The sequence below is a fragment of the Tetrao urogallus genome (genome assembly GCF_951394365.1).
Source record: "Tetrao urogallus genome assembly, chromosome: 2".
Classification (NCBI taxonomy): domain Eukaryota; kingdom Metazoa; phylum Chordata; class Aves; order Galliformes; family Phasianidae; genus Tetrao; species Tetrao urogallus.
The window spans coordinates 45,313,995-45,330,901 of NC_136814.1; the positions used below are offsets into that span (position 1 = coordinate 45,313,995).

Below are 16,907 nucleotides of genomic sequence, written 5' to 3' on the forward strand. Positions count from 1 at the left end.
AACTCACCTGTTTAAGTCATATTTGAGTTTGTAAAATGACATACAGTGTAAAATAAGGTGTAGCAGGATAAGACCCTTAGGCTGACTTTGATACAATCTGTGCAGATAAATGGAATATTTATTAAAAAAAAAAAAAAAAAAGTAAATGGCTTATACTGTTGCATATTCCTGGAGATGTTCAAGGTCCTGGGCAGCCTTATTCAGTGGTTGGCAGCTCAGCCTGTGGAGGGGGAGATAGAGCTCGATGATCTTCCAACCCAAGCCATTCTGTGATTTCACTGTATGATCCTATATTTTGGAATTTTTCCTCATCAGATGAATCTGTAGGGTAGTTTCGTTTTTCAAATATGTAAGACCTATCTTTCCCTCTTCTCATATATTTTTATATTTTTTCTGATATACCCAACTGTAGGAGGGCAGGTCATTTCAAAGGAGACAAGTGGTAGAACTCTCTCCAGTGTTTTCTCAGTATAAGAAGGACCATGACAATCTAATGAAGTGGCTGGATGAGGCTGAACATCGACTACCAGGACTGCAAGGAATGGAAGATGAACAGAAGCTGAAGGTAAATTAGTCTTTTTTTCTTAGGATGAACAGAGGGAAGGCTGCATATAAGCTGATATGCTAGGGATTATGGCTGTTCTTTTGATTATTTCTTGGGAAGAAGTGTTTTCAAAATAATAGCATTCATTTTTCATTAGGGAATGATCTGCCTGAATAAAATTAGGGTTTTCTACATAGTAGTCATAGGTCCAAAATATCCCAGCCATCAGACTCAAATCTTACAGCAGTTAAATCAAGATAGTTTCTGTTGTTGGTCTTCACATGAGGGTTATGCTTTGCTGTTTCTGATGCCCTGCATCAAATAGCCTGATTCAGTGTCTCATTGGTGCACGTGTGAAAAAAGCCCGTTTTGAAGCTTAAACTCTGCATGCAGTGATAGCAATACTGTAACTACTAAGATGCTACCCTTCACTGCCTCAAATTCTTGGGAGTGAGAAATACCTTCACGTGACTAATATTGCTGTACACAGTAAAGATTTCAGAAAATGACAAAATTTGAAGTATTTTTAATGAGTTGTTTGCCACAGTGCGTGCAAGTGAGTCTTGACAAGCATTTTAATGGGTGATTTAATAGGATGCCAGGGTCTGATAAAATTAACTTCCCAAAAACCTGTATTTCTTAGTTATTGAGACTACAGATGCTTTCAGTGGTGTATGTTGTGTTTTATTTTGTCTTTATTATTATTTCTCCTTTTCATCCTTCAAACCACTGTGACTGCTTGATAATTGCTTTAATATTTTAGGCAATAACAGTCAGAAACCTTGTGAAGCAGTAAGTAATTTCTTGGACAAGCTTGGGGGCTAGGCAGTCTGTCAAGTAATTCTTGGTTTCTGCATACGAACCTTCATTATTAAAACCAATCAATCTCTTTTTGACTGTTGTGTAACTTTTTAACTCTGCGCCAATTAACTTAAAGGCAGAGGTAAAATGCACTGTTTCCCTGTGAGTCTCATATCCATGAATTTGTAACGTGGTGCTCTTTATTCACAGGTATAGAGTAATGCGGCTTCAGCTGCCTACGATAGCTGTAGGCCTGTGGCTGGCAGCCTGTTGTCCTTCCTTGTGTAGGCTGTAAAAGCGAACTTTATTTTTTTTTTTTTACTTCTCTTTATGAAGACTTGAATCATAAGCCTCCTGCACAGAGCTAGGCAACAGAAACAACCCTAAGTGTCTGCTTTCCTGTTGCTCTGTTGAGTCCCCAGTGGACACTCCTGATGACTTACTGTGGTATTTGCATGTGAGCTTCTTAGGATCTGATGTATGCAATGGAATTTCTTTGAAAGAACGAGGATCCATCCATGTTTGAAGTGCAACGGTATAATTCAGACTGGACTTCCTCATCCCTGTTGGTCTTACTTGTGCTTGGCTGATCTTCTCTAAGGAAGATCCTTTGCTTTTACTTAAGTCTTAGTATTTAGGGGCATACTGTAGCTAATCCTAGGCATTTCTGGATAGAGGAAATTCCTTCGTCTTGGTATCAGGGTACTGAATGCGGAAGATCATATGAGATCATATAACTACAGATTGCAAGGGCTATTACAATAGACTGTGGATGAAGAAATGCTCAGATTTAGTTGTACAAAAAAAATCCTTATACTTCCAGATGTAATTTTTAGTCTGACAGTGTCTGTTGGGCTTTCAGATGAGGACTAGAGCAGTTTTCCTTTCTGATTTGAAGAAGCTGCTGCTTTTCCTTTGTGTGTCTCCAGCCTTCTGGTATCTTAGTGATAAGGCAGCCTGCCTCGGGTGACCGTAGTTTAATTTTTGTCACTTACTCTCTCCTCTGCTTCACTAATTGATCTTGAATGCTTGCCAGGAAGGATGTGTCTTGAGGCTGCCGCTTCTTATTTTGATCTTCTAAATTTTATTTTTATTTATTTTTTAAAAATTTTTTAATTGGGACTGTGCTGTCTTTGAAGGGAAACAGTGTTCCCCTTAACGATCATTGCTTTAGGTGAACACAGTTGCTTCAGAATTCTATTGGCATCAGCAGAGAAGGAGCTCTGATACTGAAATACCTTAAGAACAACATCCCTCCATTCCTGATTGTTACCATTTTACTTGTGCTTGATCCCCTACCTCCCTTGATGTATCTAAGAAACCTCAGATTAGGCGTCCCGCAGAGTGTCATAAAGTTGATAAAGGTGGTGGAGCATCTCCCTTATGAGGAAAGACTGAGTAGGCTGTAGGTCTGTTCAGCCTGGAAAAAAGCAGACTCAGGAGGGATGTTTAATGTTTATAAATATCTAAAAGGGAGGTGGGAGGCAAATGGATGAGGCATGCTCTTCTCAGTGGTGTATAGTGATAAGACAAGGAGCAGTGGCCCAAAATTAAGAAGTTCCATACAAACATATGAAAGAACTTCTTTACAGTAAGGGTGATGGGGCACTGGAAGAGGTTGCCTGGAGAGGTTGTGGAGTCTCCTTCTCAGGAGATATTCATGACCCATCTGGACGCCTACCTGTGTGACCTATGGTAGGGAACCTGCTTTAGCAGGAAGTTGGACTCAGTGATCTGTTGGGGTTTCTTCCAACTCCTATGATTCTGTGAGTGCCGTATGGCAGCTTCCTTCTCAGCCATGAGCCCAAATGAACAAAAGGGTCTGTATTAAATTAAGTGCTGGGTCAACACCTCACCTTGATGTGAGGGAGTTGCAGGGAGCAGAAATGCCCACATCATTAGTTTATCGCGATATGCTGTACATTTCATTGAATTCCTTCTTTTCTAACCTTGTTTTAATGTTTATTGAATTGTTCCATTCTAACTTAACTGTAAATGAGGGAAAAGAGAAATTAAACCTTATATTGCAAAAGTAATTAGTTGACTAAAGTTCCTGAGACAGTTTTTCAGGTTTTAGAAAGCTGTTCTGAATTAAAAATGATCGTTTTGCAGATGGTGAGTGAATTTGATGCCTCATGCACCATACTGTTTCTCTTACAAACTGAAACACAGATTATCCAATAATAAAGAAAACATATTTGCTTGCCTGCTGTGCTTTTTACAGGGGAAGTTTTGATTTACTTAAATGCGGACCAGTAGCAATATTGTCAACAAATATATTGCTTACTGACTTCACTAATTAGTGTAGAAGTGTTTTGTGTGAGTTTAGCATTGGAAAACTTTTCCTCCTGAAAAGGCTGTGAATTATTTTGGCTGAGAGAGAGAAGGGACAAGGATCGGTTAAGAAGCATGTGTTTTCTGGTCTAAGGGATATTTACTTGCTAAGGGAGTAAGTAATATGTGGTGATCTGAGATTAGACTGGGTAAACGCTTGGTTATGACTTTCACATTATATTTTATGTCAATTTCTTGGGCAGTATTTTCAAAAATCCACTTTGGAAGCAAGTCAGAATATTGCCTTGAGTAGAATCTTTGTTAGATTTTGTTTAAAAATATGTTTAAGTATAAAAGATGAAAGGGAAAGAAAATCTGAAACTAAATACAGAACTACAGGTCAAAAAGGTATGTGTTAAATATGGAGTTAAATACTGAGTTAAAATTATTGTTAACTTCTCTCATTGAGAGACCTTGTTTATAGATTGTACGATTGTCATCCTGTCAAATCTCTTCCTAAATAATCTTTAATTTATACCTTTTTGAGTGTACCTAAGAAAATGGTTTGTGTGTTCCTAAATTAAAATTATCAACATCTGTAAGACTTAGATGTTTGCCTTGCATGAGACACAGTTATGTCAAATTTCTGGTATTCCATTTTTTTAATACTTAATGCTGTAATTTAGAAGCTGCTAGCCTGAAGTGCACAGTAGAGAACAGCAGAACACTTAGCTGTAGTTTACAACGGTTACATATGCTCACCCTTAGAGGAAGGGCTGTGAAGGGAGCAAACATCTCAGTGATGAGAGACAGCTGCAGGAAATGTGCTTTGAAGGAGCAGCACTAGGAGGGGTACTGCCATTACTGCCATGCAGAGGAGCAGCAACCTTGCCCTGAACGGGGCTGTTGGGGAAGCAGGAAGTTGCACTGTTTATCATTATTGGCAGCAAGTGGAAAGCCAGTTCACTGAATGCCATAGATCTTTTAAATTCTTCGCAAGTTTTCTGATCTGACAGGCATCCTGTCTCATGCTACTGAGTAAAATTTGCTTCCAATTGTGCAGCCTTTGTCTTATTTCCTTGGAACTGGGGACCTCTTTGTCCACAGAAGAATCACATCACTGCCAAAGCCTTCAGCATTGGCTTGAAATTTCAGTGATGGAATCTAGCAAAATATATACAACACATCAAGAAAATGTTTCTTTGGGGAGCATCAAGAACCGTGATGCTAGATTTGTAACTAAAACATATATAGGAGGTTATAGCTTTTGCTATGCCACTTGCTTGTTGTGGTGCTACTAAAGCAAAAGTAATGGTACTTGTGTCAGTGTGCTTTTAAACTACATAAATAAAATCTTCAGGAACATTCTATGCATAAGAAATTCTGAATGGTGTATAATTTAACATAACCTTTTTGCTGCAGTCCTTTTTGCTTTTGAACTACATATGCCACATGTTACATCAAGTTAATTTTGAGTGACACATTTGAAATGCTCAGAAACGTGGAGGAGGAAGATGTAGACAGGTGTTCACAGCAACTTTGTTAATGGGGCTTAATATTTTAACTGTTGGCAGCTGTGCTGACTGCCTGCATGTCTGTGCCCACTTAAGTGCAGTGGTTGAAACCTCTGTGAGCTGATGATTATGCCTTTGAACTCGTAAGTGTATTCTAAGCCATTGCTGGTAGTAACTCACGTGGGCAGTTAAGTGCTTCTATGTATTTCTTGTTGATAATTCTATTTCATCAAGTACTGGAGTGTATTACTTGGAGGTGGCTTTACCTTTTCAATGCTGATTTTAAAGAATGGGGCTCTTTTCAGAGATGGTGATGGAGTTCGGTTGGACAGAACATTTTTTCAGCAAGAAACCTGCCTTCAATCTTAGCTTTGCTCAGCTCCCTTTGCTAGGTGTGGCCATGTATAGTTTCTTACAGCTGGTTTCCTTACACTTCAGATGGAGGATGTGATTTCTAATTCAAGAAAAAGCTGCCCAAACTTACTGTTCTTAGTCTGCAATCTGCTAAGATGGTACTTGGCTACATGATCTGGTCTTAACAGCCAGAGTGGGTAGCACTTGCCAACATCTTGAGGAGTTAGTACCACTTATTGCTGCAAAATTAATATTGTATTACTGGTAAAGCATCAATTTATTTAAAAATAGCTGGGAAATATGGATGGGGATGCTTGCTGAGAAGAATCTGGAGAGAAGATGAATCTGCTTCAGTAAATTGGTAACTTATGGGAATTCTTGGTGAGGAAAGCAGGCTCAGTCACGAAGTTTATGTACTGGAAGGCTAAGAATCAAGGTGAGAGATACGACAGCAGTGCCTTTCCCCCTCCCCAGAGTTTTAATAAGGAATAATACAGTCTTATTGTGAAGCATGCTATCTACTGTTTTGTAACTTGTTTTTTCATTAAATAGTTTTCTGCAGGATTTGGAGCTTTCTGAAATGACATGACTTGGTTAGGAAAGCCTTTGTTTTTTAATTAAGATATTTTAATTCTGAATATAATCTACTGGCTTGTGATGTTTTTTTCCTTAAAATTTCTTGCAGTTTGAAATATAAAATGAATTTTTGTACTTCTAGGCAATCGCTGTCCAGCAGAGGTTAAAAAGCCCCTTTGCCACAGGAGTTAGGACTCTGCCTTTTTCAGCTGAATACCTGGTTGAAATCAACAAGGTCTTACTTGCCATGGCTGATGTTGAGCTGTTGCTGAATGCACCCGAGCTAAATACGGGCATCTATGAGGATTTTTCAACTCAGGAGGATGCACTGAAGGTACTACATATCTAAACGTTCAGAGGGAAGAAGTGGAGGGATTAGCAGTGTTCATGATGTAAGTGTGGATTTGTTTAATAACAATGGTCCTGCTCTGAGAAATACGGTATGTCTCTTTACCTCAGGAACATATCAGGTATATAAAGTATTTCATACTCTTCATAAAAAAAAAAAAAAAACTACTGAGAACACTCTGAAGAATTTGTGAGTGACTGTTAAGTTCAGTTGTATCTGATTTTATCTATGAACTGCTGATAGTTATGATCTGGGAGCTATTGGGAATAGGTGAATGGTTGGACTGGATGATCTTTTAGGTCTTTTCCAACCTTGGTGATTCTATGATCTTATTGTAGATACTGTTTTGGAATAACATTCTGAGGACATTAATTTTCCCTGCTCTTGTTCATTTTACTGATGGCTTATGTTGTTTCTGTACTTGTAGAATGTGAAAGATATTTTGGATAAACTTGGGGATCAGATTGCGGTCATACATGAGAAGCAGCCTGATGTTATACTGGAAGCATCTGGGCCTGAAGCAATACAGATAGGAGATGCACTAACCCAGCTGAATGCAGAGTGGGACAGAATTAATAGAATGTACAATGATCGTAAGTGGTAAGTTGAGAATGCTTGGTGTCTGTGATCAAGTGGTGCACGTACTATGCATTGAACAGAAGTGATTTACAAATGTGTGACAAGTCTGACAGTGAAAATAAAGATAAAAATGGTTGGTGTTGTTGTCTAAGCAGATACTTCAGTAAGTTCTGAGCCACTGGATCTGAGAAGCATCAGAATTTCTAAAGCATCAGCAAGCACTGCTGTTTCACTATGTTTTAATTTGAGAATAGTGGTTCTAGCTGGGTATTGCTTTCAATGTTTCTGCTGGCTGCCAATGGTCCCCTCCAACATTTGGAGGCAAATGTTGCAGAATCTGGTACCTTTCATTACTGATCATACCTGCAGCTGTATTGTTGTCTTCATAAGCATGGGTCACGCTGAGCTCTTAGTTATGCCTTTTTCTTCCCTATAACCTAATTTAAAAGCTTTAACTACTATTATCTGTCTGTAAATGCCAGTAAAATTTCATTTACTAATAAAATTTCATTTCATTAAGAAGCCAGGTTTAACTGGAAACCTAATCTTCCTATTGAAAAAGATAATTGTGTCAAAGAGTAACTTTGGTGTTTATGATTAGCGGGCAAAAGGCAACAAATCACCTTCTCAGTTAGTTCACTGAATACAAATTACTTTTCAACTTCATAACATTTGTAAAGCTTTGCATTTTAATGAGGATATTATTGGGCACAATTTTCATGCAAAAAAGACTGCTGGACTAGGAATATAAGCAAAAATGGAATGCAACTTCCTGAATATATTAAGTGCTACAATTTTAATGGGGTGATGCATTTTAATAAATGAAGACAATTTTAGCATCAGTGTTAAAATACTTTTTGTTATTTTGGTATTTGTATTCTTTAACCCTTTTTATTACTGAGTTGTTTTTTTTTTTTTAACTGAACATTTATCCAATCTTGCCCTAAGTACAAGAAAGAAGACTAAAATAATCTATCTCCTTAGTAATCTCTGACTTTTTCTATTTCTAGGATGTGTGTAGATTTTGACAGGGTTAGTAGAAACAGCACCTGAAATGCTTGGCAAAAGACTGATTAGTTTTCAGAGCTAGTAATGATTTTCTGATTGAGTTCCAACTAAGTAGTTAAATCTTGGATAAAAACTCTAATGTAGCCAAGCACAAGTAGATTTCAGTTGCACTTACAAAGCCTTTAAGTACTCAATCGAATCTGATTGACGTGTTTTGATTTAAACACATGAAAATCAAATTGTCTGTGGGTTTTTCATATGCAAGTGTGTGTGTGCATACACAGGCTCAACAATCTGTATTGTGCTTCTTGTAACACTGCTAGTTTGCTTGTTCTGCTCCTTCTGTCACAAACTTTCCACCAGAGTTAAAAGTGCTGGTGATTTAGGAATTCAAATCCAAGCTGTGTCTTGGAAGCATGTGAGTTCTTCTGAAGGAAGCCAGGCATGGCCAAATCTTGGTGGTATGCTTACAGGATTTTTGTACTTTTACCTTTCAGCCCAGGCATTCTGTGTATTGAAACAAGTTTCAAGTGGATCTGCCTTAAAACTGGAGTAAAACCACAGATCTATGCTCGAAATACTGATGTAACTTTAGGCTGGGAACTGAAACCATGAAAGCTTTCTATCTCAGTGTTTGCTGTTCTTAAACTCTTGATTCTGAAAAAATTTATGCCTCAGAAATTTTCATTTTGAAGGAACCCATTAAAATATTCTTTTAAACTATTTTAAGTGCTTAGAATGTATCTTCACATTAAATCTGAAATGAGATACTACCATGAGACAGTATGTTCAGTTAGAGTCTGTGAAACGTATGTGAGAAATAAAAGGGGAATGGGATTTGGGTCAGTCTACAGTTTAGTATTGCCATGGGATGCATGCAAGGAAAGGATGCAGTAGAACTGCAAAATAGGGTCAGAAAAATGTAAGTAGGAATTTTCCTTTTTTGCTTTCATCTTTATTGGAATTAGACCACATGACAAATAGTAACAAAACAAAGCTCTGTATGTGCCAGGAAATATGGATGAGCCTTGATTAAAAGCGAGTTATGATTTTGATAAAAATAATCTCTCTAGAACTCTGGAATTGCTGAATTTAATTAGTGAAGAAAATAGATGTAATGTAGCTTTTTAAAGTTTGACTTTGGATATCTTTGATTCTCTGGTGCTAATTTCATGTTATATGTGGATACACGCAGTAACCTTGAAGTCTTTGCGATTGGAATTTCTTAAGACAAAAGTAATGGGCTGCAAATGATGCTTTTCCTCACATCAGTGAGGACCTTCTGATGAGCAGATCTGGTCTCCTGTGTGTCTCTTTAAAGAATACTCTTGGTATTAGTTTGGAATGGGATACTTTCTAGTCTACAAGAGGTAATGTAGAACTTGGATTAGAATCATAGTGTGGTTTGGGTTGGAAGGGACATTTAAGTTGATCTAGTTCCATCTCTCCTGCTATATGCAGGGACACCTCCCTCTAGACCAGTTGCTAGAGCTCCGTCCAGCCTGGCCTTGAATGCTTTGAGGTAGAAGGTATCCACCGCCTCTCTGGGCAACTTGTTCCAGTGTCTCACCACCCTCACAGTAAAGAACTCCTTCCTAATATCTAGTCTAAATCTGCACTCTTACAGTTTAAGGCCGTTCCTCCTCATCCTGTCACCGCCTGCCTTTATAAAAAAATCTTTCCCCAGCTTTCCTGTAGGCCCCCTTCAGGTACTGTAAAGCTGCTAAGTGTTTGTCTCAAGTCCTGTGTCCTTGGACACATTTATCCTCTTTGTTTTGTAATGGTACCATTTTTTTTTTTTTTTTTTTTTTTTTTTTTTTTTTTAGCAATCAACAAATTGAAAATTTTTGTCTGTGCTTTTTGACATGCCTTTCTTACTTAACATTCATGGACTCTTCTTTTTTTTTTTTTTTTCCTTGTTAGCATTGTAGAACATTTACTTTAAATTGAAAGCAACTTTCTGACTGTGGTAATTCAGTCTTTTTCCATACTTGAAAATGTTACTCTTTGAGCTAAGCTTCACATTAGTTTGAGACTGCAAAGATGAAAATCATAGCAAAATGTATGGGAAATTAATGTGTGATTAAATTATAGAATTCCTTGCACAAGTCTTCTGGTAATACAGTCACTTCTATATTGTCAAAATCACCTTCATTTACGTGTGCATGGTGTATGAATTAAAAAAAAAACACCAATCTATGCAATTAATCATATTTGATATTTCATACTGTCTGACGTCTGAACTGCTTTACGGTAAAGAAAAAAGGTTCTGCTGGCCAATTTGATGCAGCTAATCAATCTTTATTTCTCTAAGTGTTAGAAACAAAAATGTGCTTTAGACTGCCCTTTTCTCATTCAGCTGGAAGTTACGCTGTTGGCTTTTACCAGCTATTTCCATGTCAGGAAGCTTTCAGTGCTGGGACTTATTTATCCGGGCTATGTGCTACTCTTTAGCTGTTCTGTAAGTCAAGCTGTATGGAATTCTTAAATATCACCAGGGTGAAAATTTTAGTCTTTTCACTGAAATGGTTGGATAATTTTTCAGTGTGTTGCTTTTACAGTTCCTTTGATAGAGCAATTGAAGCATGGAGGCAGTTCCACTGTGATCTCAATGACCTCTCTCAGTGGATAACAGAAGCTGAAGGATTATTAGCTGATGCCCGTGGTCCAGATGGCAGCCTGGATCTGCAGACAGCTGGGCTGCATCAGCAGGTATGTGTAATATGTGCAGTAATGGGACAAGCTAGAAAATCTAGATTTTTGTCTAAAATTATAGGTTTTTTTTATATGGGTCATGTATGAGACTGCAAGTAATGTAACTTTCATTTGTAGTTTAAAGTGATTCCTGGAGAAGATCACAATTCCTGCTTGTAGTATGATGACTTCTGTCTTGAATTGTTTTGCCTTAATTTGATAATTCAAATACTGGTATCATTTGCTCTAGAAAATGAGGAGATTTAAATTATGGATGCCTTAGCTTTTATTGCTTCAGAATTCAGTTTAATTATAAATATTGTAGTTAATATATAAATATTGTAGTTTAAACTGCAGTTTAATTACTTGATAATTTTCTAGATCCACGTTATGAAATAGCAGATTCTTCTTTTTAACTAAGCTACTCTCTGCTAAAAGAGAGGAAAACACTATTTTAAGGGTCTCATTTATTTTTTTCCTCTGTGTAAGGAGTGGCTATCCAATTGTTATCCTAACACATAGTTTTTAATTTTATCCTTGTTACTACTTGAATTTTTTTTTCTTTGCCATGTCCCATCTCTTTTTTGAATTATCTTGTTTCTGTTCTGGTTGCAGAGATTTGTCCTAATATCGTAAGCTTGCTGTAGTTTTAAAGAATGTTTGAATTTTTGATCCTGGCATCTTCTGACTTCCTTCAGTTTCATGGATTTGTTGTGATGTTTGGAGAGTACAGGCATAACGATCCTAGCTAATATAGTGTTAAGTTACAGAAATAGACAGGGCCATGGTTTACAAGAAGAAATAGTTGTAAAATAAGAAATTAAAAAAATAGTCCTAGTACCTGTTAGCAGTACTGGAAAGGAATCAAAAGCGAGCGTGAATTTTAACACTGATCATTTGAATGAATTCTTGTGATCCTAGGTAGTATTCAGTAGTGAATTCTGTATCATCTCTTTTTTTATGACACTTGTTAGAAAATTAAACCACATTTAATAACAGACTTAATAACTTAAATCAACAGCATCCAACTTTAAGGTAGCTTCATGTGCCTATTTTAGTAAAATAAATATATATAAATATATATAAATGAGTACAATATGTACTCATGATTTATTGTGCATATTATGAGCCATAGATCAAAGTCATCTCAAGTCAGTAATAAAATTGTCGCTTTTTTTTTTTTGACAGGAACTTGAAGAAGGAGTACACAGCCATCAGAGCAGTGTTTTGGCATTGAACAGAACTGGGGAAGGAATCATACAGAAACTCTCTGCTACAGATGGGAGCTTCCTGCAGGAGAAGCTGGCAGGACTGAATAGGCACTGGAAAGCAATCACTGCTGAGGTCATGGATAGACAGCAGAGGTAACAGGTTACTCAGGAATTTGGATATCTGGCCAAATGTGGTGAAGAGACTCTCCTTTAGCAGACTCTGTGAGAGTTAGTGTATTATGTTGCATGCTGTCATTTATCTGAATTTTCCTGACTTTTTTTTTGACCTTTTTTTTGTTTTTTTTTTAACTGTCTCATATTACTTCTTATTTTTCTTCTTTTTCAAAATCATTTTATTGCTAAGCCAGACACCTTTTTTGGAAGGAACACTGAAGTCGCTTTTTTGGCTGAAGCTAAACTGAAAGTACTCTACCTTGATTTCTGTTTTTGCATTGTCAAAGATGTGCTAATCGAAACAATTGTATGGTGGAAGTCACGAGCAATACTTCAAAACAAAAGCTTCAGTCTGTTTGCAGCCATTTAATATAGCTGACCAGCCATTTTCTGAACAAAACAAAAGTCCTTTATGAATGAGCCTTAAATTTCCTTCAAAGATCGAAGTGTGAAATATTCTAAGATAAATACACGAATTTTCAGCGCGTCTGATGATACAAGGTTTCCTCCTCTGTTTGTAAGTGTTATAGAAAGCTATCAAGATTAAGCTCAAAAATGTTGACTGGCATGTCATGTTCACTGCAAAAATGCATGTAGATATTTTGTTTTCCTTTTTAAGGCTAAAGGGAGAGAATCAGCAGCTGATAGATTACAGAAAAAAGCTTGATGAACTGCGTTGCTGGTTGGAAAATGCAGAAAATGTTCTGGACATGAGATTTACATTCAACCATGAAGAAAACTTACGAGAATTACAGGCAAGATCCTTGAGTGTGTGTATGTATGCATGTATGTGTTTCATGTAAAGTATCAGAATGTGACTTTTGGAGAATATTTTCACTGTAAATTGATAAAGAATTATGTTGGTTGTGTGAGAGTTCCGTGTGATTACTTACACAAGCAGGTAGCATCTTGTAATGAAATCAGGTTGAGTTGATAATGGTTATTTAGTCAGATGATTATGGCAGTTTCAGAAAGTGAGAAGTATACATACAACTGGTAGAATTTGGTAGAAGGAATTTTACTCAGGATAATACCCACAGGTCTACTTTATAATTCTGAAGACATCAGCAAGAGTCTGTAGGTTTAAAAGGGTATTGTAAGAATGGAGAGGTTGATGCATGGACAGGTGGGTATGTCAGCACCATTGTCTTGTTTATTGGGCAGATTTAATACTTTGTTGCATGCTTTAAACTGTATTTAATCTGCTGTTTTAACAAGTGAAGGTTTTGGTCATTTCCTGTTACTTAGATGTGTATATGTATGATATTTTTGCTGTTTATTTTGTGTCTGGCTTTGATAGCAAAATAACTTTAATTTTAGGATGCGTGAAAGAAACTATTTCTGGAATACTAAAAAGAATCCAGTAATCATAGTTACTCATTTTTTAAAAATAACAATTAAAAAGAGGCCTACTGCTAGACCTAATTAGAAAGCCTTGAAGTTGCAACAGAAGTATATAAGTGATGTAAAGTAGTTGCTGTTGTATTTGCCTAAACAAGTTCAATCTCTTTTTTTAATCAATTGAGTATCCTGCTGATTGGTTACTGTGCAAGTTTAATTTTTCCTGTGAATCCCTGAAGTGAAAGGAAGAAGTGGATCATAGGGAGTGTGTGTGTGCGCGTGTGTGATATAAGAATTTAATGGAGAAGCACTGGCAGGGAATTAAATACCATATTTGGACCTATCACAGCAGGAACAGTATTTGCAATTATGATTGTGCTAATTAGGGAAGTGAATTCAAAGTACTAGTAAGATTACTGAGCTGTTCAGGAGGGTGAAGAATTCCTCGTACGTAAAGAAACTTGGATAACTTTCCTTGTTTTGTATAGCCAAAGAACAATGAGAAGAGAGATGGTGAGAAGAAATAGGATAACATGGGGGAGAAGATTTGTTACTAAAGACTGTTACTGGGGAAGTGGGAGTAGCGGATGTTAACTGATCAGTCAGGAATAAATACTATCTGGGAATGAGGAGGTTTCTAAATAAAGTAAAGTAAAATAGACATCTAATTCAAACAGAAAGAAACAATGCAAACTTTCTTTTTTTTTAAATGGATGCTTGAAAATTTAGTAAAGGTACTATTTGGTATTGTGTTAATTCTAACCGGAAGCTCTGTTCAGTGAACTACCTTCAGGCCTGTGTTACTGTCGCTTTTATGTACACACCTCATAGTAATGTGTTATACAAGTATTAAATATTATTATTATTATATATAAATAAATATTAGGGTGGATGAATACGATGCATACTAGCTAATGCCATACATTTATTCTAGTGCTTAAAGACAAAACTTGTGATTCTCACTCCATAGCGCTTTTGGTCTCATGGGCAAATGATAGCATGGTTATGTTAAAGTCAGTGGGAAGTGCACCCAAGAGTAACATTCTTCTTGCAGGATCTGACCTGTACTTTCATCTTAAAGAAAAAGGAGACTATGGGAGGTTGATCAAAATTAAATTGTAAGGTTGCGTTACGTTTTTAACTATCTTTAGAGCACATATCATTAGGAATAAAGTAGGTTGTGACGATAGTTTCCTACATCCTAGCTCATGCCAGGAGTGAGCTCTTAGTTTTTAAATTATTTCTAAAACTAAGGCAGGTTATAATTTTGATTAAAAGAGCGTTGACTTTTGGGTACATGTGATGCATCCAGAAGTGGTCAAATAGAAGCATCTTGTGAAGTCGGAATTGATGTGAGTGATATGAGGCTATGTAGGTACCCTTTGCATGTGTTTTCCAATTAGTAATAAATGTTAATCTTTGAATATTTGTTTTAATAATTTCTACACGTTACAAAGAAACAAACAAACAAAAAAAAACAACAAAAAGCTGCTTCTCTTACATATTTTGAAGGAAATTTCTAAGTACTAGAGCAAAAGGAAAACTTTTCCTCTTGTTATTGTTTAACACTTATGCATTTGACTTCAGTCCAAAACTATTCTGTCCCTTTTAGGTCTTAAGTGAAGAAATGGAAGTACAGGGAGACAAACTGGAATGGTTGAACAGAACTGAACCTGAAGTTATTCTGGATAAAAATGTTGATCTTCAGGAAAAAAACAAGCTTTCTGATAGCCTGCAGTCCCTCAATGTGAGATGGAATAAGGTGTGTGTTTATTCAGCATTTTTATCTGAAGTTGGAAATATAGTGGTGTATTCAGAGTGATAGTTTTTCTTTTTCCATCCATCTGTGACATCTAAAATGTCTTGGAAGGTGTGTGCATGTTGAGGGACTGTCTCCCTGGCATGAATCCATGTCTGCATGAAGACCCTGGTAAATGTTATTTCATCAGAATGAATTGATTAGTTTACTTGTTGTTTTGTTCTTTTTCTTTTTTTTTTTTTGCATTGGCTTTCTTTCAAACAGCTGGATCAAAAATGTTTAGTCATAGAACTATAGAATGTTTTGAGTTGAAATGGTCCTTGAGGATCATCCAGTTCCAACCCCGTGATGGACAGCTATGTTTGTTCAAGTTGCCAAAGCCCCATGCAATCTGATCACTTCCAGAGGTGGGGTATTTAAAGCTTCTCTGAGCAATTGTTCCAGTGCATCACCACCTCCATAGCAAATAATTTCTTCCTCATATCTAATCTAAAACTATTGTCTTCTAATTTAAAATCATTACCAATGACTGTATCACTATCCTCCTTGATAGAGTCTCTTCCATTTTTTTTTTTTTGTTGTTGTTGTAGGCTCCCTTTAAGTTCTGGAAGGCTACTGTAATGTCCTTTCAGAACCTTCTCCTTTCTAGGCTAAGTAACACTAACTCCCCTCAGTCTGTCTTCTCAGGAGAGGTGCTCCACCCCTCTAATCATCCTTGTGGCCCTCCTCTGAACCTGCTACAATAAGCCCATGTTCTTGTCATGCTGGGGGCCTCAGAGTAGAATGCAGTACTACAGGTGAGGTCTCATAAGAGAAGGGGTAGAATCATCTCCCTCAACCTGCTGGCAATACTGTTTTTGGTTTTCTGTCATTGCCTTCTGGAAACAGCAAGCCAATTTGTTTTCACTGCAAGAGGATTTTTTTTTTAAATTAATTTTTAGATTAATTATGTATTGCCTTAGTTTTTGTGATCACAAATCATGAGCATTCCTTTGAAGTGTGCCTAGTGAGTCTTGACTTTCATACCTGGACAGTAAAAAACCAAATAAACATGCAAGCAACTTATCTATAAAAATTAATTTATTTCTCTCCTAGGGTTAGGTAAGACATGGAAGGCTATGGAAAAACAAATACTGAGCACCTTTTGGCATTTAAATTGTTTTTAAATGATACTTTAAAAAACTTTATTGAGATATGAAGCATACCAGTATAGTAAGTGTAATGTAAAATATTGTGTGTGCTCTAATACATGAACTTTTGCTATTAATGTTGATTTACTTACTGCTTTTGTTCCTCTCTGCTGGCCTGCAGGTATTTAGGGAAGTGCCTGACAGAGTGAGACAACTGGAGGCTTTTGTTGGGCAGCCTCATCTTGTTGCACAGGCAAAGCCTTTTGGTGAGTAGTCATTCCTTCCACCGAGCTTAGTACTGTTTGTAGTCAAAAACTTCCCTAGTACTTAGACAAATGGAAGTAAGAAATGTTTTTGGTTGCTTAGGACTCCCTTCATGTTATCAGGGGAGAGAGAGAGGGGATATCTGTTTAGGGAAAAAGTCAGTTTGCATTTCAGGTTAGGACATTGTCCATTGATGTTTCTTTAAATGTGCTGAAGCGGAAGGATGTTTCAGTAAAGCTCAGATATCCTCATGAGGAGCCGGTGTTGTAGGTACAGGAAAAAATATCCAAAAATATCCAAAATATCCTCTGTCTGTGACGATTTCCCAGTGGATT

At 36.9% G+C, this 16,907-nt stretch overlaps 1 protein-coding gene across 1 annotated transcript in view; it reads left to right on the forward strand.

Moving 5' to 3' along the window:
- The window catches only part of UTRN (utrophin), a gene marked incomplete at both ends in the record, with an annotated part of 311,326 nt that overhangs the window by 91,460 nt on the left and 202,959 nt on the right, over positions 1–16,907 (forward strand). Inside the window, 8 exons of the mRNA XM_079550328.1 lie at positions 413–565; positions 6,206–6,397; positions 6,840–7,012; positions 10,561–10,711; positions 11,882–12,057; positions 12,698–12,833; positions 15,032–15,181; positions 16,490–16,574. Of these exons, the coding sequence (XP_079406454.1) occupies positions 413–565; positions 6,206–6,397; positions 6,840–7,012; positions 10,561–10,711; positions 11,882–12,057; positions 12,698–12,833; positions 15,032–15,181; positions 16,490–16,574 (1,216 nt within the window). The remainder of the gene's footprint in view (positions 1–412; positions 566–6,205; positions 6,398–6,839; positions 7,013–10,560; positions 10,712–11,881; positions 12,058–12,697; positions 12,834–15,031; positions 15,182–16,489; positions 16,575–16,907) is intronic.